Below are 25019 nucleotides of genomic sequence, written 5' to 3'. Positions count from 1 at the left end.
CCGCCGTCAACCTGGGGCAGCCTGTGGTAGGTTCAAGAAATTCCCGGAAGCCCCGCCTTCACGTCCATCGGCTTCTGCGTAGGCAAAACGCAGGTGACGGAGGCGGAGAGGCGCATGGATGGGCGTGGCGTGGGCTGCGACGTAGTGACATCACTGAGTACGTGCGGCGTGGGTGGAGCCTCACTTTGAACCTAGTTGGCGGGAGTTGCGGCTCTGGAAGGGGCCTTCCCCGGTGATAGAACCTTGCATCGGGGGTGGACTGTGATGGAGCCCACCATGGGCGGTGAGATGGAGAGTGGAGGTGGCGCGGCAACAGGAGAGTGCGTGAATAGGATCCCGGTGCCAAGACCTCCCTCCATTGAGGAGTTCACCATAGTGAAGCCTATTAGCCGCGGCGCCTTTGGGAAGGTGTATCTGGGACAGAAAGGTAACAGGTTGTATGCGGTGAAGGTAAGAGTCGAGGATTAAAGAAAGCTAAAGAGGCTGGTCCTTCGGCCCTACTTCCCGCCCTCTGAACTGGGCAGGCTCCAGGGCCGCTGGAGCGACTAGATTGGATGCCTGGCTCGCTGAAGCCTCCGGGTCCCGCGAGATGATTTTCTTATTTGAGGAGACAGCGCGGGCAAGTCGCTGTTGCCTCTGCCCCGCCCTTTTGTTCCCACCGCATAAACCTTAAAAGATCTAGGACTTCTGAACCCTTTTTACTAATTTGGGCTTTGCCAGGATTAAGGTTGAAACTTTAAATTAGAAATAGTTATTTCCAAATTACATTTTAACTACCAATTTGATGTAGATTCATTTCTATTTTTGTTGAGGCGTAATTGACATATACCAATTTCAGGTGTACAACTTAAGGATTCAGTATTTGTCTATGTGGTGAAATGATCGTCATCATAAGTCTAGTTAGCCATGATGAAACAGCTGCATATTTTTTTCTTGTGATGAGAACTTTATCTTGCTGCTGCTAAGTCGCTTCAGTCGTGTCCGACTCTGTGCGACCCCATGGACTGCAGCCTACCAGGCTTCTCCGTCCATGGGATTCTCCAGGCAATAACATTGGAGTGGGTTGCCATTTCCTTGTCCAATGCATGAAAGTGGAAAGTGAAAGTGAAGTCGCTCAGTCGTGTCTGACTCTTAGCGACTCCATGGACTGCAGCCTACCAGGCTCCTCCATCCGTGGGATTTTCCGGGCAACAGCACTGGATTGAGGTGCCATTGCCTTCTCCCATCTTAGCAGCATTCAAATATATAATGCAATATTGTTAACTATTGTAAGCATGCTATGATATAGATGAACTTTTGACCTGTATAACCAAAAGATATCATTAAACAAACCCCACTTTTCAAGCCTTTCATTATAAATCTGGAATGTAATTTTATTTAAAGACCAAGCTGAAATATTCCTGAATCACTCCTTTATCCTTACAGTAGCATGTGCTGTGCTTAGTGGCTCAGTCCTGTCCAACTCCTTGCAACCACATGGACTGTAGCCCTCCAGGCACCTCTGTCCATGGGAATTCTCCAGGCAAGAATACTGGAGTGGGCTGCCATGCCCTCCTCCAGGGGATCTTTGCAACCCAGGGATCGAACCGGGGTCTCCTGCAATGCAGGTGGATTCTTTACCAGCTGAGCTACCCGAGAAGCCCAACAGTAGTATATATCATTCCAAAGCATTCAAGACTCAAAGTATTCGAAGCTGTTCAGGCCACTGCTGATTCTCAGCTACTCCCGTAGCTTCAAATTAGTCACATCTCAGGAGTGAGTGATAGTAATAAAAGAGAAGCTAGTAGACTGAGTACTGATGTGGTTTCAATTTCCTGTTGGACATTACCCTGTGAACTAGCAAGCACCTCAAAATTATACTTGCCCAGGTTTGAACATGGTCCTCTCCACCTAACCACCTCCTGGATTTCTTCTCTCCCTGTAATAACACCACCATCATTCAGGCTAGGAACTTGAGTCTTTTTAAATTCCCTCTACTGCATCTGTATATCCTCTCTTCAACTCTGCCTGTCAATTCTGTCTCATATTCATTTTTAGTACCCCTTTCATTCCATTCTCAAGTTTGCCCAAATACAGACTTAATTTTTTCTTTCTTTTTTTTCTTAAAGTACAACTTAGTTTTTAGTAAATCAAATATTGGGTAACCATTAACACATTACAATTTTAGAAAATTTCCAGTACCTGAAAACTACGTCTCTTGGTTATCTGCAGTGTCTCCCCACTTAGCCACAAGTAACTTTCTATCTCTATTGGTTTGTCTTTTCTGGACATTCCATATTAATGGAATCACACAATACATGGTCTTTTGCATCCAACTTTCTTCACTTCCTTCACATGTTTTTGAGGTTCCTCAGGCCTTCACTGGGCTTCCCTGTGGCTCAGCTAGAGAAAAAAAAAAATCCTCCTGCAATGTGGGAGACCTGGGTTCGATCCCTGGGTTGGGAAGATCCCCTGGAGAAGGGAACGGCTACCCACTCCAGTATTCTGGCGAATACTGGAGCTGTATAGTCCATGGGGTCACAAACAGTCAGACAGAACTGAGCAGGCTTCACTTTCACTTTCTCTGTAGCCCCCGCCTTCAAGCTTTTCCTAACCTTTCAGACCCACCCTATTGAAATTAATTCTCCATCACTTCATATTACAAAGATTTCTTGCTTTTCCTTCTGTTATACTAAGCAGTCATTATTAGCTGTTGAAATGAAAATGCCAGTATATTTTTTCATAAGTATTTATGAATATCTACTTTGTGTAGGATATGGATACAGTGGTGAACAAAAACAAATATGCCCTCATGAAGCTTCCAGTCTAATGGAATGATAAGGAAATCATGTTTTAGACTGGCTTTGTCAATTTTCCTCATTTTTCTTATGGGAAGGCTCTACAATTGGAATTTACAGTGTATTGATGATTTTATTAAATGCTTTAATGAATCTTTGGAAGAAATACACCTTTTTTTTCTTTGTAATCTTCCTGAGAATTGATCTCAGTGTTCCTAACTATTCAGTTTAGCGCTCCAATTTTAACATAGACTATAGTTTTGCTTCCTTACCAATTACCTTGAGACTTAAAAAGAGTAATTAGTTGTTTTCTGTAACAAAGCATCTGACACCTAAGTGTGAGTAAACTCTAACCATTTTTAAGAATTTTTCCGGAAGATGCTGCAGACCCGGGACCCAGAGAAGCTCAGAGGCAGTGAATAATAGCTCTTTAAGTCTGCAATAAAAAATGGCCTCCAATAAAACTACATTGCAAAAAAATGGGAAAGAAACAAATTGGAAAGAGTAAAAAAGTTGAAGAGGCAGAACCTGAAGAATTTGGACTGCTGTGTAGTGAATGAGAAGGTGTAGTATTTCCTGAAGTGGAAGGGGTTTACAGATGCAGATAATACTTGGGAACCTGAAGAAAATTTAGATTGTCCAGAGTTAATTGAAGCATTTCTTAATTCTCAAAAAGCTGGTAAAGAAAAAGATGGAACAAAAAGAAAATCTTTGTCTAACAGTGAATCTGATGATAGCAAATCAAAGAAGAAAAGAGATACTTCTGATAAACCAAGAGGTTTTGCCAGAGGTCTTGATCCAGAATGAATAATTGGTGCCACGAACAGCAGTGGAGAATTAATGTTTCTCATGAAATGGAAAGATTCCAATGAAGCGGATTTGGTGCTGGCAAAGAGGCAAATGTGAAGTGTCCTCAAATTTTAATCGTAAATTTTATGAAGAGAGACTAATTTGGCATTCTTGTCCAGAAGATGAGATTCAATAATTGTTTGCATTGATTTTTATGTATATTTTTATATATATATATATATATAAAATGTGGGTCTTGGTTTTTTGATTTATTAGTGTGAAGAAATAACTACATTCTAATGAAAATCGGGTTTGATATGTTTGTTTTGAAGTAGTATTGGGGAAGTTACACTAGGTTGTTTTTTTTTTTTGGTCTGTAGCACTAGTTGCTTTGGACAAATAAAAGCTTTCTATAGTTGCTTCCTTCAGCAGAAAAGAATTTGATACCATAGTATATTATTTCCTCAGCATTAGAGAACAGCTTTTCTAAATGTTGGGGGATATCTCCATAGTCATTACTTAATCAAAATTTAGAATTTGCATTTCACTCATATATGCCTAAGGATCATTCTAAGTTTTTGTATGTGTATACATAAAATACATATGTAAATTGTTTGGGAGCTTTTTTTGTTGTGGTGGTTTTTGTTTTGGTAAATATATTTAAACAACAGCTTTTCATAACCATGGATAAGCCCATGTTTCTGGAATTCCATCATTTTGAGCAATATAAGAAATCCCTTCAACTTAAACTGAAAACTTAAGTCTTAACCTTTCAAATTAAATAGTTTTGTAATTAATTAGGTAAATTAAGCAATTTAAATAAGGTAATTTTTTAAAGCATCCCTATCAGAATCTGCATCCATATCTGCATATAAATCAGCATATAAATGCAGAAGCCCTGGAAGGAAAATTTTTATCACTATCAACAACCTCCCCAAGCAAATGAAAAAAGTAGAAAAATTCTGGTGTGTTTTAAATAGCAAAGCAAAACTTAGTAAAGTGGACACTTGATGGTTCCTTTGTGTGAACCATTGTTTTACAAGAAATTGAAGTCCCTTTGCTATATTTAGGAAAGGTTGTGATATATGGATGTCTCAGATTTGTTCATGGAAACCTAATCAAATAGTTTTAAAATACTGGTAATTTACGATATACAGGAATATGCCCTACAGAAATATGTCCATAGGGCATATGAGATCTTAGTTCCCTGACTAGGGATAGAACCCAGGTCCCCTGCAGCGAAAGGGCAGAATCTTAACCGCTGGACTACCAGGGAAGTCCCAAGAATGTGTAAACACACATCCTGTCCTATAGTGCTTCCTGCATTTTAGCTGGTCCCAGTCTGTGAAGCAGACTCCCTGGTAGCTCAGTCAGTAAAGAATCTGCCTGCAGTGCAGGAGACCTGGGTTGGATCTCTGAGTCAGGAAGATCCCCTGGAGAAGGAAATGGCAATCCAGTCCAGTATTCTTGCCTGGAGAATCCCATGGACAGAGGAGCCTGGTGAGCTACAGTCCGTGGGCTCGCAAGAGTCATGACTAAAGCGACCCAGCACAGGAATAAATGAGCAAACTTTTCTAATCTACACTTGACCTGCATGTTTTTTCAAACTTTACCCCAACTCATTCCTTACATGAAGGCTCAATTTTCTCAGTATTTTGGGTTACTAGTTGAGCAAAAACCAAGAAAAACAACTTTGTAGTAATCAGAATGTTATTCAACTGTGTATTATGTACTTTATTGTAAATACTGATGAATAGTGGTCAATAGTTTTATATTCCTTAAAAAAAAAGAATTTTTCCAGGGGGAAAAAAGTACATTCTTTCTCTATTTCTATCCATCAAGGAACCAAAAAAATTTTTTTAATGGATTGGCCAATTATTTCTCTATGCCTACATTCCTGATTAAGTAAAAGTCACTCAGTCGTGTCCGAGTCTTTGCAACCCCATGATCTGTACAGTCCATGGATTCTCCAAGCCAGAATACTGGAGTGGGTAGCTATTCCTTTCTCCAGGGGATCTTCCCAACCCAGGGATTGAACCCAGGTCTCCCGCATTTCAAGCGGATTCTTTACCAGCTCTGCTACCAGAGAAGCCCTACAGTCCTGATTATCTGGGAGCATATTAGGAACTATTTTATGACTTGTAAGAACGGCAGAAGTGAAGAAGTGAAATGAAGTCGCTCAGTCGTGTCTGACTCTTTGCGACCCCATGGACTGTAGCCTACCAGGCTCCTCCGTCCATGAGATTCTTCATGCAAGAATACTGGAGTGGGTTGCCATTTCCTTCCCCAGGGAATCTTCCCAATCCAGGGATTGAACCCTGGTCTCGCGCATTGAAGGCAGATGCTTGAACCTCTGAGCCACCAGGGAAGCCAAGAACAGCAGAACAGAATTTATTTTCTACTTACTGGTAGGGTAGACGGGGAGCATTTGCTTACATCTTTTTCCTTCTCAAAAGGGATGTGATACTTTTACCACTTGATACCAAGATGAGAGGTTCTATGTTAAAGAAAGTTTTATTTTCACTAGCTGTTTTCCTAGCAGAGTTTCCTGCTGGCAGTGTGAGGGCCAAACAACATGTCCATGCTTTCTCTCTGGTTGTTTTCATGGTGGAAACTTGGAAACCTGAGACCACTCTGCGATAAAAAATAAAAAACTATCTGTCTGTTGTCACATTATGTTATACAGGTTGTCAAAAAGGCAGACATGATCAACAAAAATATGACTCATCAAGTACAAGCTGAGAGGGACGCGCTGGCCCTAAGCAAAAGTCCTTTCATTGTCCATTTGTACTATTCCCTACAGTCAGCAAACAATGTCTACTTGGTGAGTAAATGACATGTTTTTCTTCATTCAGGAACCACTAAACCCAGTGACTTAAGAATTACTGTCTTTGGGTTCAGAGTACCTAGGTTTGAATTCCAGCTGTTGAACTTACTAGCTTTATGACCTTGGCCAAGTTACCTTACCAGTTCTATTTGTTAAGGTTCTTCAGGGAAAAAGAACAATAGGGTGTCTGTGTCTGTGTGTATAACGGGGGATTTACTTGAGGGAATTGTCCTTCATGGTTGTGGCAATGGCAAGTCCAAAATCTCTGGGGTAGGCTGACAGGCTGTAGACCCAGCGAAAATTTGATGTTGCAGCACAAGCACAAAGGCAGTGAAGAGGCAGAATTCCCTCCTCTTTGGAGGAGAAAGACAGGATCCCTCAAACTTTTTTCTCTCCAGGCCTTCAGCTGATTGGATAAGGCTCTCCCACATGATGGAGGATAATCAGCTTTTACGCAGAGTCTAATGGTTGAGATGTTTATCTCATGTAAAAAATACCTTAACAGCAACATTTAGATTGGTGTTTGACCAAATATCTGGGTGTCATGGCTTAGCCAATTTGATGCATAAAATGAACCATCATGCCTCAGTTTTCCCCTCTGCAAGGTGGGGATAACAATAGTACCTACCTCAAAGGTTGTTATGAAGTTCCAATAGGTTGATATAAACCTTGTAGAACAGTGTGTGGCACATAGTGCTAAAAATATTTCCTAAGTAAAGGATGCATAATAGAAATACTATATAAAGTTTGATGGGTAATAAGGAAATGATATTAGGAAGTGGTGGATTTGGGATCTATGTACTTAGCAAGTTGCTTGCTTTTCACTGAACATGACAGCTTACACTCTTAATTCTAATGAGGAATTTGGGTAGGGGGCAGGAAGAGGTGAGGATGGCAGGTATTTTGACTTCCAAGTTCTAGAGGTTCATGAGGAAATAATCAGATGTTGTGGAAGACCATTCTGTGCCCCACTCCCAGTCCCACCCACTCTCCAGCAAATAAAAAGAAGAAAAATTATTCCAAATTAAAGGAGACTAAAGAGATATGGTAACTAAATCCCATGCATGGTCCTGGCCTGGGAATGAGGGACGAGGAGAGAGGCCGTCAGGAACAATATGGAATTATCAGAGAAATTTGAATACAGACTAAACAGGTAATAGCGTTATTTTAGCATTAAATTCCGTGCATTTTAAAGATTAATACCAGTTGCTAATGTTGCCTTATTTAAAGTATTTGCATAAAAATACATGCACATAATGTATTTATGTTAATGTTGTTAATAACTTATGTTTATTATGTAACATAATCATGTTAATGATTAGCATAAATAAGTATTGTTATATTCATATATGTGTAGAAGAAAGCAGATGTGGCAAAATGCTAATGATGGGTGAAAATAGATGAAGAGTACATGAGAAATTATTCTGTTCTTCATACCTTTTTGGTAAGGCTGAACAGTTTAATTTAAATTTTAAAAAGTGTATGGGGAAAAAAAAAGTGTATGGGAGCATGAACAAACCTGGTATTGATGTGTACTCAGTGACACCAAGAAAATGTCTGTTACAGAACCATGCTAAATGTATAATCATTAATGCTCAAATAAGATATTTTTAAGTAGTCATATTGGTTTTATTTCACAGTATTTCTATTTCATTTTGACAGGTAATGGAGTATCTCATTGGTGGAGATGTCAAGTCCCTTCTGCATATCTATGGCTATTTTGATGAAGAGATGGCCGTGAAATATATATCTGAAGTTGCACTGGCTCTAGACTACCTTCACAGACATGGAATCATTCACAGGTAATGACTGACTTTTCTCCCAACTATTACTTAAGCACAAGTAATCAAATTATGTATTTACTATTTGAGTCTTAGATATTTGCATAACCCCCAATATATGGGTTATCTTAAATTTAGTAGTAATTTGTGCGAATTTAGAAATTCCATCAACTCTTTCATCTCCCTGCGTGTGTGAATGTGTTGCTTTGTCCATGGATATCCCATTTTATTGTGGAGAATATTCACTCTTTTTTCCACTCTTTTAGCTGTACATCATGCAAAAGTACAATAGTTTATAATCCCAGCTGATTTACAGTGCTTTCCTGTGTTCAAAGAAAGGTTAAGTGACTCTTTTTGATTAAGGCTTAATCTCACACTCTCTTAATCTCACAGAAAGAGGTAAGTATGATTTGACCTGGTTTGAGGTTTATTTTACTTAATGAAATTTATTTTACCTAATGAAATTTATTTTAATATAATATCTAGTGAATAATGCTGAAGATAATCTAGCATTAAATATTTAACTCCTTTATATTCAGATATTCAAATTTTAGTTTGCTTTTTTTTTTTTTAAGTTTGCTTTTGAGAGTTCTTTTCTGTACTGTCAAAGCCACCAATAAGAGACAATAAATAGGGTTTGATTCTTCTTTAACTTTCTGGTTTTTTTTGCTGGAAATTTTAAAATCAACACTAGCTCTTTTTTAGTTATCTGCTACTTGTCTTTTTATGTGCAGGGATTTGAAGCCAGACAATATGCTTATTTCTAATGAAGGTCATATTAAACTAACAGATTTCGGCCTTTCCAAAGTTACTTTAAATAGAGGTAAGAAACATAGCAAGTAAGTACCTTTTTAAAAGTCGAACACATTTTAGACACTACCATTTCATTAGTTTATATTGTTTTCTGTTAGTTAAAAATGAATAAAATGGCTTTGGGTGTGTACCCAGCAGAAGAATTACTGGATCATATAGACCAAATTCTATTTTTAATTTTTTGAGAAACTTCCACTGCATTTTTCATAGTGGTTACACAGTTTTACATTTTACAGTTGACCAGCAGTGCAGCAGTGCACAAGAGTCCCAATTTCTCCACATTCTTTCCAGTACTTCTTATTTTGTTTTTTGATAGTGGTCATCCTAACGGGTATAAGTTATATTTCATTGTAGTTTGGATTTGCATTTTTCTATTGGTTACTTATGTTAAGTGTCTTTTCATAAGCCTCTTGGCCATTTGTATATCTTCTTTAAAGAAATGTCTATCCAAGACTTTTATTCACTATTTTAATTAGATTACTTGGATTTTTTTTGTTACTGAGTTGTAGTTGTCTTTATATTCTGTATATGAACCCCTTATTAGATAAATAATTTACAGATATTTCTCCCATTTTGTAGGTTGTCTTTTCATTCTGTTGCTTGTTTCCTTTGATGTTCTGAAGTTGGTGAGGTTTGAAATAGTCCCATTTGTCTATTTTTGCCTTTTTCCTGTGCTTTCAAAGTCATAACCAAGAAATCATTGCTGTAGCATTTTTTAAATTTGTAAAATATATTTTAAGAAGTTTATTGTAGTTCCTACAAGCTTCCCTTGTAGCTCAGTCAGTAAAGAATCTGCCTGCAGTGCAGGAGACCAGGGTTCAAACCCTGGGTTGGGAAGATCCCCTGGAGAAGGAAATGGCAAACCACTCCAGTATCCTTGCCTGGACAATCTCATGGACAGTGGAGCCTGGTGGGCTGCAGTCCATGGGGTTGCAAAGAGTTGGGCACAACTAAGCGACTAATATTTACTTACAGTTTCATCAGTGTGAGGTATAAGTGAAGTTTAAATTCAAACTTTCGACCTACATTTTAAAGTCTTACACCACATACAAAGTATTACACTTCTCTTACTATTTTTGATATCTAAAGAAAACTGTACAATATTATGTGTGAGTGTTGAATCATTTTACAGTGTTACACATTGAAAGCTGATAAAAATCTGCATTACTTTCCATCTTGCTTACATAGTAAATTAACATGAGTGGTCCATAATTTGTATTAATTCCTTAAATTGATTCTGCTGTTGTTGTTTAGTCACTCAGATTCTGTTATTGAAATTTATTTTGTATTCTTAGTACATTGATTCCTCTCTTAACTGTTTTCTTTTTACCACCTCCTTTTCTAATGCTTTATTTACCAAGAATTATTTTGTTGGCAGTTAGGTAACACTCTTGTATTTATCTCTTTTTTTTAAATTTATTTTTATTATTTATTTATTTTTACCTTTTGACCCCTTTCATCCATTTCTTCCAACCCTTAATGCCACCTCTGGCAACCACAAATCAATTCTCTGTATCTATGAGCTTGATTTTTTGTTTTGTTTTTTAAATTCTATATATAGAGAAAGCATATGGTATTTGTCTTTCTCTTGTCTGGTTAGTTCTACATGTTAACTGTATAGCATGATGGTTTTCCTGGCTGTGTTTGTCTTGCACAAGCCAACTTTGTAGTTGATGTTAATAATGTGGAAAGTGGGGCAAAGTCCAGAACAAATAATTGTTGACTTTAGTCAATGACAGTTAAAGTTTTAAAAGAATATCATATACTTTTCTTTCCATACATAGATATCAACATGATGGATATTCTTACAACACCATCCATGGCGAAACCTAGACAGGATTATTCAAGAACCCCAGGACAAGTATTATCTCTCATCAGCTCTTTGGGTTTTGTAAGTACTCGATAAGAAAAAAACTCACATGATATGCCCTAACATGATTGCCATTTACACGAATTCAAATATTAAGCATGTTGCATTACTTCAGCAGTTCATCTACCTAGATGTCATAACAGTCTGTGCGTTTAGGTGGTGTTTTTGTGACAACAAATCGTAGCATTTGTTTTTGTCTTCCTCTTTTTCATAGCACACACCAGTTGCAGAAGAAAATCATGACACTGCAAATGTTCTTTCCACTCAAGTATCTGAAACATCACCACTTTCTCAAGGACTAACTTGTCCTATGTCCGTAGATCAAAAGGACACAACTCCTTATTCTAGCAAGCTACTAAAATCATGTGAGTATAAAAGAAAAGGTAGTATACTCCATTAAATGTGCCCTTGAGGAACAAAGTATTTTACCATTTTAAAATTCTGAGTATCAGTAATTTTGAAATGCAGACATTCAGATAGCCTGTGGATTTGCTCTGTTTTGTCACCCAAGTGCCATTTCTGCCCAGGGTTATTGCAGATCTTTGTTGTTGTTGTTGGCTGCACTGGGTCTTCAATGTTATGCACAGGCTTTCTCTGGTTGCAGTGAGCTGGGGTTATTCTGTAGTTGCGGTGTGTGGGCTTCTCATTGCGGTGGCTTTTCTTGTTGCCGAGCGCAGGCTCTAGAGCCCTCGCTTAGTTGCTCCACAGCTTGTGGGACCTTCCTGGACCAGGGATCGAACTGGTGTACCGTCCATTGCAAGGTGGATTCCTAACCACTGGACCACCAGGGAGGTTCCTGTTGCAGATCTTTACATCAACAAAATAAAATGTCAAGCTAATTTTTCAATTAGCTGCAACACTGTAATGATCATTGGGTGAATTTCACTGTACTGAGTCTATGGAAATCTTAGTGGAGAGGATATAGTAATACTGTGTGCCTTTATAAAATGATTTCTAAAAGGTTCTGAAATAAAATCAAGATGATATAGTTTTAGTTATTACACAATAAAAGACAAAAGTCAAAAGTAAAGGAAGCAAGTGGAAAATCTGTATGGCACTTAACTTCACCCTCTAACTTATCAACAGTGGACAGTTTAGTTCTGTGCATGCGTATTTTCTTCATCTTAGAAATGTGAATAATGATCCTCTAAAGAGTAATTAGTGTTCGTTGTTTTCATAGATGCTATTTGTTGTGAATTTGGTCCTCAATTCTGTATATCTCTTGGATGGATAGATAGACCGAAAGGAAGAATTGCCTCCTTTTTACAAATGAGAACAAACGAGTCTCACTTTAAGTTCAGGAGCAAAAAGTTTTAGCATCATTACTTGTTTCTAAGATACAGGAACTTGTATTATATAGATGGTGCTGCTTTCTGGCACTGGCTCACACTTAGCAAAGTCACTATTATTTCTTTTACCCAGTAGTATAAAGAAGTCCCTATGGATGTATATAATTCCACACTGGTAAGCATGTAAACCTCAACATTAAAATAAAGCTCTGGTTTTAACTAAATACAAATTGAATTGAGTAAGAGTAGTCACATTCCAGCCTTTTAGCACACCCAGATTTAGCCCATCAGTAATGAACCTTCATCGAGAAAAGTTTCAAATTGGATAATGGATATTCAAAATGAATTTTCTCCTAATTATAAATTTGCTCCCTGTCCTGATTTCTACTTTATAAATACTGAGTTTTGTCTATTAACTTTCAGAATAGTACTTGTTTGTCAAAACAGCCTGAAGCTATCCTTGTAGACGAGATAATGTTTACATAGAAATAGTTCTGATACGAAATATTTACATACTACTTACTTAACCCAATTACCTGTAAAGATTCAGGATTCGCAGGGAAGTAGGAAAGATGTGACATAAGTTAAGCCTCGGTGTTTTCTCTTCCCCACAGGTCCTGAAATGGTTGCCTCCCACCCGGGGATGCCTGTGAAGTGTCTAACTTCCCACCTCCTCCAGTCTAGGAAGAGGCTGGCAACATCCAGCACCAGCAGTCCATCCCATACCTTCATATCCAGCATGGAATCTGAGTGCCACAGCAGTCCCAGATGGGAAAAGGATTGCCAGGTCAGAGTGCCACTCACCTTACCCAGAACCAACTGTGTGTGATGATAGAAACACTTGACACCTTTTCATACAAGTTCTATAAGGACATGAAACCGTTATGTGAACAGCAGTGAAGATACTCTTCATTTTCCTGTATATTCTGTCAAATTCTTTTGCAGTATTTCATTTCTCATTCAAATGTGAAATTATTCTTGTTCAGTATATGAGATTACAATTGTTTTTTTTTTTTTAATTTATGTTTTGGTCATACTTCGAGGTATGTGGGGGTCTTAGTTCCCCAATCAGAGATTAAACTCATGATCCCTATATTGGAAGCATGGAGTCTTAACCGCTGGTTCACAAGGGAAGTCCTCCAATTTTTTAATTTTTGCAGTATATTAATGGTAAATGTTTGGCTTCTAGGCATCTAGATGGAATTCTTTTTTAAAATTCTCTACCCAAACACAGACATTAGATTGTTGAGTTTTTTTAACCTTTGTCTTATTTTATAACTTATACTACCTCCTTCTATAACTGTTTACTGCCAGTTTATCACTTAATGGAATGGTAACTCTTCTGAATCAGAAATAACTTCTAGACCACAAAGGTGATACAGATGTGTCTTTAAAAGTGTCTATTCTAAGGAGATTGCTTGCCAAGTGAACAGATACTGAAAGTTATTTTACTTAATTTATGTATTCTATTCTGGGCTTTTAAAAGCTATTAAAGCTGAGAGGAACTAAAAATGTGATAACCTTTCCTATATAGACTGTGGATAAAATGTTAGATTAGAATTATATTAATACCCAAAGGAAAAAATCTTTCCACTTGATAAAATAAATTGGACTCTATTTGCTCCTTAATCTCAGTAATATGATTTTCTTTATTACAGTGGCTAAGTCCTAATCACTGGGCCACCAGGGAAGTCCCCTAATTTTTAAAGTGTTTTTTCCTCCCTCTTAGGAAAGTGACGATGCAGCAGGCTCTACGATGATGAGTTGGAATACAGTTGAAAAGCCTTTATGCACAAAATCTGTAGATGCCATGGAGACCAAAAGTTTCAATGAAAGGGATCTTGAGTTAGCTCTTTCTCCCATTCACAACAGCAGTGTCGTTCCTGCCACTGGAAACTCTTATGTTAACCTTGCTAAAAAATGTTCTTCAGGGGAAGTTTCTTGGGAAGCAAGAGAACTAGATGTAAATAATATCAACATGACTGCTGACACAAGCCAGTATTGTTTCCATGAGTCAAATCAGCGGGCTGTGGATTCTGGTGGGATGACTGAAGAGCACCTTGGGAAAAGAAGTTGTAAAAGAATTTTCGAATTAGTTGACTCCAGTCCTCGTCAGGGAATTATACCAAATAAAAAAAGTTGCTTCGAATATGAGTGTAGTAATGAAATGAGAGATTGTTATGCAACTCAAAGGACAGGCTTCGCATTTGAAGTCCAGGACCTTAAGCTGTTGGTATACAGAGATCAGCAAAATGACTGTGTGAATAAGGAGAATGTGGGCAGTTCTTTTACTGATAAACACCAAACCCCAGAAAAATCACTTGTCCCGATGATAGAGAAAAACCTTATGTGTGAGCTGGATGACGATTGTGACAAGAATAGTAAGAAGGACTACTTAAGTTCTAGTTTCCTGTGTTCTGATGGTGATAGAACTCCTAAAAGTATTCACATGGACTCCGATTCATCTTTTCCTGGAATTTCCATCATGGAAAGTCCCTTAGGAGGGCAGTCTTTAGATCCAGATAAAAACATCAAAGAATCCTCTTTGGAAGAATCAAATATTGAAGACCTACTTCCTGTATCTCCCAGCTGCCAAGAAAGTACCTTGCCAAAAGGTGTTGAGTGCCCTACCATCCAAGACAGCAATCAAAAAATGTTGGCTCCTTCTTCAGAGGTCTTAAAACCATTAACCTCTAAAAGAAATGCTGTGGCATTTCGGAGTTTTAACAGTCACATTAATGCTTCCAATAGCTCCGAACCTTCTAAGATGAGCATCACTTCTTTAGATATGATGGATGTTTCGTGTGCCTATAGTGGGTCATATCCCACGGCTATCACCCCTACTCAGAGAGAAAGATCTGACATGCCGTATCAGGTATGTTACCACTGGACACTCCATGCTGTATCAGGTGTGTTATCACTTGCTAATGTGTGGCCCTCTAGATTTTTGAAAAATCAACTATGACACTGATCTATCAGCTGGACTATATAATATTAATCAAATGGTCTTGTTCTGCTTATTGGGAATCTGTGGCTCTGTGGAGGTTTTACAGAAAGGTGAAGCGGGTAGCAGTGTTTAGCATTTTTAATTCCAGTGCCTCCTTCATTTGTATTGTCGTGCATACTTTCACATATTTACATTTCACATGTTTACATATTTACAATCACATTTTCACTTGATCACAGTAACTCTGAGATACAAAATTAAAATCCATCTACTTTACTGCCTTCTAAGAACATATTTAGATGATCTCTTTTCTTTGTAGAAGAGAGTTGAAAAATAAAAATTTTTTTTCCCTTAAACTATTATCTTTTAAAACCCAAAGTTTCTTTTTTTTTCTTCCTTTGGAGAGACATCTTAATATAGAAAGTACACACCTTGAATGTAGGGTTACAAGACTTGAGTTTTCTATTTAGAGCTTAGTGAGGGACTTAGAAATTCTTACCCTCAGAGCCTGTGTCTGCCACCTGTCCTGCTGGTCCAACAGAGTCCTTGTGAGACGACAAAATATCTTAAAAACATAAATGCCAATTGGCACCAAAGGTTATTTGCATATAGTTCCATCTTATGCATTGTCCTAGTAATTCAATCATTTTTCAGCTGTAGCCTCCCTCCAGGACACTTTGTAAGCTTGTATTGATCCATCCTATGAAGAAATTTTTCTCATGGATTTTTTTCATTGTTTCTTGCATATCCAGATCTTACTGAAATAACTGATGTTAGCTAAGCAATTGAATTGCATTAGTATCATTAGGATTTTTTAAGTAAGACGTTTCATAATTAGTTCTGAGACCATTTCCAAAGCTGATCAAGGATTTGACTATTTTTCATGCCCAGCAGCCTTGCTTTTCTTTGGTGTAAGCATTTCTGTTCACTGTGAAAGGAATGAAGGTATTCATTGTGCCTTAAACTCTTGAAATTAGCAGACCCCAAATCAGGTCAAATCAGAAACTCCATACCGAACTCCAAAGAGTGTGAGAAGAGGGGCAGCCCCAGTGGACGACGGGCGAATCCTGGGAACGCCAGACTACCTCGCACCCGAGTTGCTGTTAGCCAGGGCCCATGGTAAGACGCACGCGTCTTGAATTTTTGAAGTATCTATCATTATAGTTTCTTTTGAGATAAATTGTGTTAAATTTCTTTGGAACTTAGATTGCCTAAAGTAAAACAAGATGAGATCATGCAGTACTCTTTTTCTCACATACATGGCATTTATTATAGTAAATAAAGACACACAGCCATTCATCCTCAGCCTGCAGGTTTAGTCTCAGTGACCCAGAGAAGCCTCACCTTCCACCGCCTCTACTGTCTTTGTTCTAAATGTCTTCCCAGGTCTATTCTTATCTGGTTTCAGGAATACAAAATTGGTCCTGTGCTTCTGTTCAGTCTGTAGATGCCTCTTCCTGTTCAGAGGCTGCACTCACTATACCCTCAGCAGAAGGGTCCAGCCAGAGAGGAACCATCCCTCAAAAAGCAACTCAGAAATAAAAGTTCCTCTGGGCACTTAACTAGTTTTTGGACATTGTCCCTTTTGCTAAGTCACAGCATTGCTAGCTCATTTCCTATATTATCATTTGTACATTTTCTCAAATCAATACAGTATGAATGGAAACCTCAGATGGCAAGGTTTACTTGATAAAATCTTGCCACTGTTTTAGTGGCAAGATTTTTATTTATCATAGCTAGCTAGTGAAATGTTCTAAAATTTTTATTTCCCATAAAAGTAACTTGACACATAGTTTCAAAAATAAATAATAGAGAGCAATTTATCATTTTAAAGACAACAATAACAGTTCCCTGCTCTCTTAACTACTAAGGGGAGTTAGGGACCCCAGCCTGAGTTTCCATAGCTTCTTCTTTTAATACATATGCTTGTTTCAGCTCTCTTATATTTGTAGTAAAATTACCTGAATTATTGCTCCCAGAGTAGGCTGTTTTCTACTTGGGATAAGCTCTCTTCTTCATCTGTTATCTCTTGTATCAGGCACACTACCTGGTTTCTAGTTCAATTAATGACATAATAATGAACTTATAACTTTCAAACAATGTACCTAACTCCTGTTTTCTTACATGCAGGATTTCTGACTTCAGGTGAGTGAATTTCTGCATAAAGGAACGTGGCAAAGCACATTTATCTGAACAGTCAAAGTCTAACTAGATCACATTGCATGAAAAATTTTTCTTAATTTAAGCTCACTTATGAAATACAAAATGAGCTTCCCAGGTGGCGCTAGTGGTAATGAACCTGGCTGCCAATGCAGGAGACGTAAGAGACACAGGTTCGAACCCTGGGTTGGGAAGATCCTCTGGAGAAGGGCCCGACAACCCACTCCAGTATTCTTGCCTGGAGAATCCCATGGACAGAGGAGCCTGGTGGACTACAGTCCATGGGGTCACAAAGAGTCAGACATGACTGAAGTAATTAGCATGCACACAGCGTGTACATGTTTATCTTTATCCCATGAAATACAAAAATGAACTGTCTTCTGAGCAAGAAGACATCCAGAGAGATTTCTCTTCTCTGTGAAAACAAGTGTCGGCATGTGGAATTTTTTTTATTTCAACTGAAGAAATAGGCTTGATAAAAATATTAAAGTTAATAGCTACAAAAGGGCTTGAATTTTCTAAGCCTTTCATTCCATTATTATTAGAAAACAGAGAGGAATTAACAGTATTAACATACAAATTACAGACGTGGATTTTAAACTAGAAAGCCAATCATGTAAAACAATTCTGTTTTATAGTTCTAGCTATTTATTTTATAATTGATAATATATCACAATATGTGATCTTTTTAGACTCTGACTCAAGTGTATGGGTATGTATGACATATCCATGGAGAAGTCATGTATGTTTCTGACATGAGTACATTTTTGGCTGAGCTGGCAAAAGGGTCCTAATTTCTAACCTAAGTAAAATAAATTAAAATGCAGGGTTTTTCCTGATTTCCTCCTACTTTCCTATATTTGGTTATCTAATCTGTTGAAATAATTCTTTCTCAGTGCTGCTTAAAAGGCCTACTAATGGAGGTGGTTTGTGTATTTTTATAGTGATTACAATAGAGATAGAAGCCTGTAGACTGTTTGTACCTTGTGTTCCATAGGAAAAATGGGATCATGTGGCTTGCAAATGGAAAGGTATTCTAAATGCATGCGATTATTTTTTCTAATGGCAGAGTCCACAACGCTTTTCTATTGTTTTTTGTTTTGGAGGCTTTTTTGTTTGTTTTTCTACTTGTTTTAAAATGAAATGGTATTTGCTTAACCACAGTAGTGAATTTTGTGAAACTGACTTTAAAGAGTTAATTTTCAGACAAATTAGTTCTAGACTAGAATCTCAACTCTAAATTTATATTGAAGTTAATCATTTTTGGACTGAAATTAACTTTCGCTTAGGAAACATTTTGTTCATTCGTAGACATAACTAAGCAAAAGTAAAAACCAGATTATAAGGTCTTGTTTAAACATCTAAAAAAAAATCTTTGTAGGGTATGCCCTGGTGGTCTAGTGGTTAGGACTTGGTGCTTTCACTGACAAAGCCTGGGTTCAGTCTCTGATTGGGGAACTAAGATCCCACAAGCCTCATAACACAGCCCAAAAAATAAAAATAAAAAAACATCTTTGTATAGAAATGATGCTTTCATTGAAGGTTTTATTTAGAAGTCAGTTTTACCTACTTATTAAGACTTATCTTCTAATTCCCTCCTCAAGCTATAGTCTAAAAGGGTTTTTTTGTTGTTGTTAAACTAATTTGTCCCCCTCTGTCCTTAAAAAGAGTATAGCAACATTAAAACACCCTGTAAGTAAGGCTTCCCTAGTCACCAGGTTATCCTCCAGTTACCATTAATATTACCTACTCATCTCATTCCTTTGTAAAACAAGTAGATACAGAGTCATCCGAATGTTATTATTTCCTGATCTGAAACTGAGGAGTACTCTAATTTTAAAGAATAACTTTTAGATTAAATGCATTTCTTCGTTGTGTTTTAGGATTTAGCACAAATAAGTCTCCAGGATATTGGAAGTAATTAATAAATGGCAAAAGATAACTTTAACTTTTTTTTTTAATAGCCACGTTAATTGTTAATCTATATTCAGGACTTCCCTGGAGGTCCAGGGGTTGACTCTGCACTTCCAAATGCAGGGGGTACAGGTTCAATGCCTGGTTGGGGAACTAGGATACTGGATGCCACATGGTATGGCAAAAAAATTTTTTTAATAAAAATAACAAAACTACTATTTTCCAAGAAAATAATTACCACACTGCCTAAAGGAAGGTAATTTGGGGTTTTATACCTTAAAGAGCCAGAGGGAAACCTTAGGAAGTAAGTCTTTGGGCCTTCATTGTGCCCAGATAAAAACATATTAATGTTTTAGTTGATCAAACATTTGTAGAAAATGCTTGCAAGTTCAGCTGCTTCTTCTTAAATTCCAGGTCCCGCAGTAGACTGGTGGGCCCTTGGAGTTTGCTTGTTTGAGTTTCTAACAGGAATTCCCCCTTTCAATGATGAAACACCACAGCAAGTATTCCAGAATATTCTGAAAAGAGGTGATTCTTTTTCTCCTATCTATGAAGATAGATTCATTTATCTCTGTGTATTGTTCCTTTGACCAGTGATGAACATGTTAATTTGTATCTGTAGATATCCCTTGGCCTGAAGGTGAAGAAAAGTTATCTGATAATGCTCAAAGTGCTGTGGACATACTCTTAACCATTGATGATACAAAGAGAGCGGGAATGAAAGGTAAGGTTTGGAGTTAGTCACCAAACCGTGGTGACTTTACCCTTGATTTGCTTCAGGGATGAATGTTAATAACATCAAGTTCTAATATAATACTACTGATAGTCTGACAGCTAAACTTAGTTGATTTTAAACTTTCAGTTTATTTTTGCCCTCTCAGTATTCATTGGTATATTTGTCCTTACTCAGAACATTAAAATTCAGTGCAATCAGGTTGCAGTCTTGAATTTTATTACTCTCAAGCAGGTTCTCAAAACAATCTCATCTTGTCAATGTCTTTAAGTTTTTCAGAGCCTGATAAAGTTAACCATCAACTAATATAGGAAATTCTTTTAGTCAAAACTTCCTGTTCTGTGATTTCTTACTGCTTCATTTCTGACATTATTGATTGACAAGTATTTTTATGTACTCTGGCTCCTTGTTGCATTATCTTCACAGCTAAGATGCCTCAAAGACGACAAAATGGGCTCATCATGACCCATTCAAAGGTTTTTTCCAGTACTGGAAACTCGAATTAATTTTAAACTCCAATTTTGAAACTCCAGTAAATCTCATTAGTAGTTGCCTTAAAATTCTTTTTGTCACACGGTATAGATAGAGACGGCTAAGCACTTATGTCTCAAAATACACTTCCATGTGAAGTACGATATATTAGGAAAATGGACTTTAGCAGTATGTCATTTGTATCAACTTCTAGTTTTCCCTCTAATCAGATCAGCAAACCCTATAGAGTGACTTCTAGGTGTCACTGTTGTTACCTGAGGCACTGGAGGTAACCTAGGGATGAACCAGACTGCAACTCCTGTGCTTAAGTTCTAGAACTACACTCTAGTGAAAAGACAAGAAGTAGACAAATACAATCATAACGCCATCCAGTAGTGACTACACAAAGAGAGAAAGCAGAGAGGGTACAAAGTGAAGGCAAGAGATTTATTTTTTAGACTGGATGGTCACGAAGATTTCTGACAAGTGGAGTTTGAGCAAACACCAGTGTAAAGTAAGGATGCAGACATTTGAAAACTGAGCTCTGAAAATTGCTTTAAGGGACTTCCCTGGTGGTCCAGCGGTTAAGACTCCAAGCGTCCACTGCAGGGGCCACGGGTTCAATCCCTGGTCGGGAAACTAAGATCCTGCATGCCACATAGTGTGACCAAAAATAGTAATAATGAAAATTAAAAATTGCTTTAGCGCAACAGTTCTCCTCGGGAATGATTTTGCTCCCCAGAGAACATTTGGTGTTGTCTGGAGACATTTCTGGGTTGTTACAGCATTTGGGGTCATCTAGTAGGTTGAGGCCACGGGTTCACTCAGCATTCTACAATGCTCAAGGCAGTCCCTACAACAGAAAATTATCTGGTCCCAAATGTCAATCATAACAAAGTTGTGAAACCGTTGTTTAGTAATTTGCTTAGCACATTCTTACCAGACCTCAGATACTGTTCATTTGTTCAATGAATAGTTGACCTAGTAAAGCAGACGGGGTTATTCTTCAGTTTAGTTAATCTTAACCTAGATTAGACTTCCTTTGCAGATGCAGCTTAAATAAAGAGATACAATGAGAGAATCATGAAACATCATATCACATCCAATATTACAAGTAACTCTAAAGTAACCAATGCTCAGTTATTTATTTTGAACAGTTGAGACAAATTCTCTAAATGTGAATTACTGTTGCTATTTTATCCTTTTTCCTACCAGTCTTTTAGTTTATGGTAAATCCAACATATACACATACTGTTTTTCCAACCCACTAGCCCCAGCACAGACACACAATTCCCTACTGTATGCGTAGTCATCTTCTGATATTTTCCTCAAATTTGATTGCTCTTTTGGTTTGCATACTGCCTTAATTGACACTTTTTTTTTTTTTTTGCCATCTTTACTGTTGCCTGATGAAGTGAATAGTTGAGGAGAGGGGACCTTTGTCTACCAACTGAATACCTGTGTGACCAAAAAAAGCAAATTCTTATTTTAGTCGACAGAGGAAAATGTAGTGAAGATGTGATTTTGTAAGTGGAAGTCATAGACTCAGATGTGCCCATACTGCTGGGTGGCCAGTGTGTTGTAGAGATGAAAGTTAGCGAAATCAAAGAACCAGGAAGAGAAAGAATGTGTCAGAAGTGTCATTGGTGTGTATGCTGAAATTAGCAGGAAGGATAAGGATGGAGCACAGGGAAGACAGTGTGGGAGTGGAGGATGACCTTCCTGCTGAAGTGATGTAGGCGGGCGATGCTGAGCTCCAAGCAGTCAGCAAGGCCTTGAAATAAGAAGTGGGGCATTAATCACTTAAGATCAGTGATGGAGGAACAGGAAGTAGGCCAGGTTCCCTTATCTCATGAAGTGTGGGATTCTTCCATCAGGTACAGGCAGTGAGAAAGAGAGGCTCCTGTTAAGGCCAGTCATCATTCACTCTTTGGACCAATTCAGACAAGGCACCTGTCATATGCCAGGCGATACACAGAATAACATAGCATGTGCTGTTGGGAAGCGTGTGGTTGAAGAGAGGGATGTTTTTAAAATGTCTCTGAAACGGGCATAGTAAACCAGGGCAAGGTCCATGTGAGACAGTCTGTCCTCGATGCCTGTAAAATATTGGGTTAGCCAAGAAGTTCACTTGGGTTTTTCATACTATCCAATGGGAAACCCAGATGATCTTTTTGGCCCACCCAATAGTACTTTGGTAATGGTGTCATAATATTGTTTTGTTTGATATTTTTTCCCAAGAGCTGAAACATCATCCTCTCTTCAGTGGTGTGGACTGGGAAAATCTACAGCATCAAAAAATGCCTTTCATACCCCAACCAGATGACGAAACAGATACATCTTATTTTGAAGCCAGGAATAATGCTCAGCACCTGACTGTATCTGGATTTAGCCTTTAGCTTTAATCTATTAAATTTTTCCCTTTAATCTAACCTTGCCTTATAGCATGAGCTAGCATAATTACATACACCTTAGTACTAGATTGATCTAAGTGGGAAAAATCATTATTTTACCTGGATCAGTGAGCTTTTCATGTGTGTTACAGCTTCCACAGCATTAAGAAGGCTATCAAGAATGTAATCAGTAATTTATCTTAGTCCCAGAGTTGTAAATAGATCTTCAAAGCTTTTTTCATCTTATTTATTTTGTTATTGCACTTTATAAAAATTAATGTTTCAGTAAAACTGTTAGAAATATGACCTCTTTAGAGAAAGAGTAAGCCTCGAGCTTGATTTTCTTTCTCATCTATTCATGTCGGTCTACCATTCATTTGGTGTTAATACAACAAAACATTATAATATAGTTTTATTTTATTGTAATTTATCTGTACTTGATTGCCTGCAAAAGCTGTAGTCTTGAGGGCAATCATGTAAAGCTACCATTGTGACCTCAAAAATGCAATTGGAAAATTCCTTCACTCAGTACTATAACTCCTTATGGGAATGAGAAATAAAAGGATTAGGGTTTTGCCTCACTTTGCTATGAATGCAGTTTTGTTGCGTTGGCTGCTTCTGGTGCTTTCTCTACAATACAGATTACTTTAAAATAGTAGTAGAAAGCTTAGGTGAGATATACTGTAGCAATTTTAACAGCTTGTTCAATTTTAACAAAAACATGATGGTTTACATTTTTAAATAATTCATTTAAAACATAAGCAGCATTACCAGAATAGCCTGATTCTTTTTTTTAAAAAATAACTTACTTTCACTTAATAAATGTAATTGTAAGATACTTTGATACATTCTCTGTCAACATCACTCTTTTCAATATAGATACACTAAGATTCAGCTTCACAAGTCATTTCTTAAATTCATTGAGGTTTTCTGCATACTTACCCACCAAAAGAGAAAAACTCAAATTTAAATGTACCATGTGTAAATTTTCTGTTAATATATTAAATACTGTTGCTCATTTTGCAAAATGGCTCAAGTGTTTTTACTTTCTATCAGCATCCTGTTATTAATGTAGTTGACAAAGATTAAAACTGTTTAGAACTGTTGCAGCGAAAGAGACACTGTAATAATCAGTGCCATGTAACTGAATCCATGATTTAATGGTTTTACTGAGCTTGTTCTAGCAATGACTACCCAGGTTTAATCCTCCTAATTGTCACCTTTTCTAACAAGAATATGTTCAAAATACAGTTGTTAAACCTTAGTTTAATGTAAATTACATCTTTCCCTTAAATTAGGTAAAAGCTAAGATTATCCTCCCATGGAATTTTCAAGTAGTAGAAAAAACAGTGGTTTTGGAATCAAGCACAAATGGTTTAAACCACGGCTCTGTCACAGTAAAAAGCTGTAGGTGGGTTAAACTCTAATCATCTACCTGTGTTGTGTAGAAAGGAGCTTCCCAGGACACCAGTCTTACCAGGAACTTGAAACATTAGTGAAAGATCAGGGGAGATGTGCAGTGAACCTTATTCAGAAGAAGTGCCCGTAAGTGCAAGAGTTAAGAGAAGTGTGCTATTAGAGCCCTAGCAGGTGCAGCAATGGCCACCTGGAATTCTGCATCCTGCAATGGTGTCTGTTGGGACCAAGTTATTTATTATCTAAACTTAAACCTTTGGGGATTCCCAGTGGCTCAGTAGTAAAGAATCTGCCTGCAACGCAAGAGCTACAGGAGACACAGGTTCTATCCCTGGGTCAGGAAGATCCCCTGGAGGAGGGCATGGCAACCCACTCCAGTATTCTTGCCTGGAGAATCCCATGGACAGAGGATCCTGGTGGGCTACAGTCCATGGGGTCGCAAAGAGTCAGACATGACTGAAGTAACTTAGCACGCATGCAAACCTTTAAGACACCTGTCAAGATGTTCTGGGTTTAGATACTCATTAAGAAAAAACTTGAGACAGAACAAGAATGAAAAAAAAAATGGAAGTGTTTTGGCAACTGTGTGGATGTGTGTGTCTTTAAAGAACACAGATTGCTCTGCCAGTAGAAATCTGTGCATCCATTACTGTGTATAATTTTTATTAATTAAAAATAATTTTCTCCCCACTTACACTAATTGTTAAACAAATACAGAAAATGCATTTACTTTGGTGTACCTCTGTCAGAATCAAATAACACGAAGTACATAAATACCAAGTACAGACTCAAATAACACGTTAAGTACATTAAATGGTATTTAATAAATGATCACTATG

At 37.7% G+C, this 25019-nt stretch overlaps 1 protein-coding gene and 1 pseudogene across 4 annotated transcripts; both read left to right on the top strand.

Annotated features, from left to right (window-relative positions):
• The first annotated feature begins 133 nt into the window (after positions 1-133).
• On the top strand, positions 134-23792 carry MASTL (microtubule associated serine/threonine kinase like). 4 transcript variants are annotated; one of them, XM_086334755.1, is made up of 13 exons: positions 134-450; positions 6253-6390; positions 8056-8195; positions 8909-8997; positions 10772-10878; positions 11072-11222; positions 12761-12933; positions 13876-15021; positions 16074-16212; positions 17224-17238; positions 19582-19695; positions 19790-19891; positions 22613-23792. In XM_086334755.1, exons 1-13 carry the CDS (start codon positions 265-267, stop codon positions 22768-22770), a joined length of 2658 nt encoding a protein of 885 aa, XP_086190881.1. In that variant the 5' UTR covers positions 134-264; the 3' UTR covers positions 22771-23792. The 4 variants fall into 4 exon arrangements, with proteins under 4 accessions (XP_086190881.1, XP_086190878.1, XP_086190883.1 ...); XM_086334752.1 differs by having other exon boundaries at positions 16071-16212; XM_086334757.1 differs by lacking the exon at positions 17224-17238.
• On the top strand, positions 3087-3911 carry LOC147361134 (chromobox protein homolog 3 pseudogene; annotated as a pseudogene).
• Positions 23793-25019: the final 1227 nt, after the last annotated feature.

Source organism: Bos grunniens, chromosome 13, assembly GCF_055505025.1.
Source record: "Bos grunniens cultivar Pamir isolate PY7600 chromosome 13, Bosgru_T2T1.0, whole genome shotgun sequence".
NCBI classification, from domain to species: Eukaryota; Metazoa; Chordata; class Mammalia; order Artiodactyla; family Bovidae; genus Bos; species Bos grunniens.
Note: the sequence above shows the minus strand (reverse complement) of the source record. Positions and strands in the feature narration are given on the sequence as shown.

Excerpts from the sequence above, each read along its gene's own strand:
- MASTL (XM_086334752.1), top strand. The coding sequence starts at position 265 with ATGGAGCCCACCATGGGCGGTGAGATGGAGAGTGGAGGTGGCGCGGCA. Across the intron at positions 15,022-16,070 it reads GATCTGACATGCCGTATCAG|CAGACCCCAAATCAGGTCAA; the intron begins GTATGTTACCAC and ends TCTTGAAATTAG. Across the intron at positions 19,696-19,789 it reads CCAGAATATTCTGAAAAGAG|ATATCCCTTGGCCTGAAGGT; the intron begins GTGATTCTTTTT and ends TTGTATCTGTAG.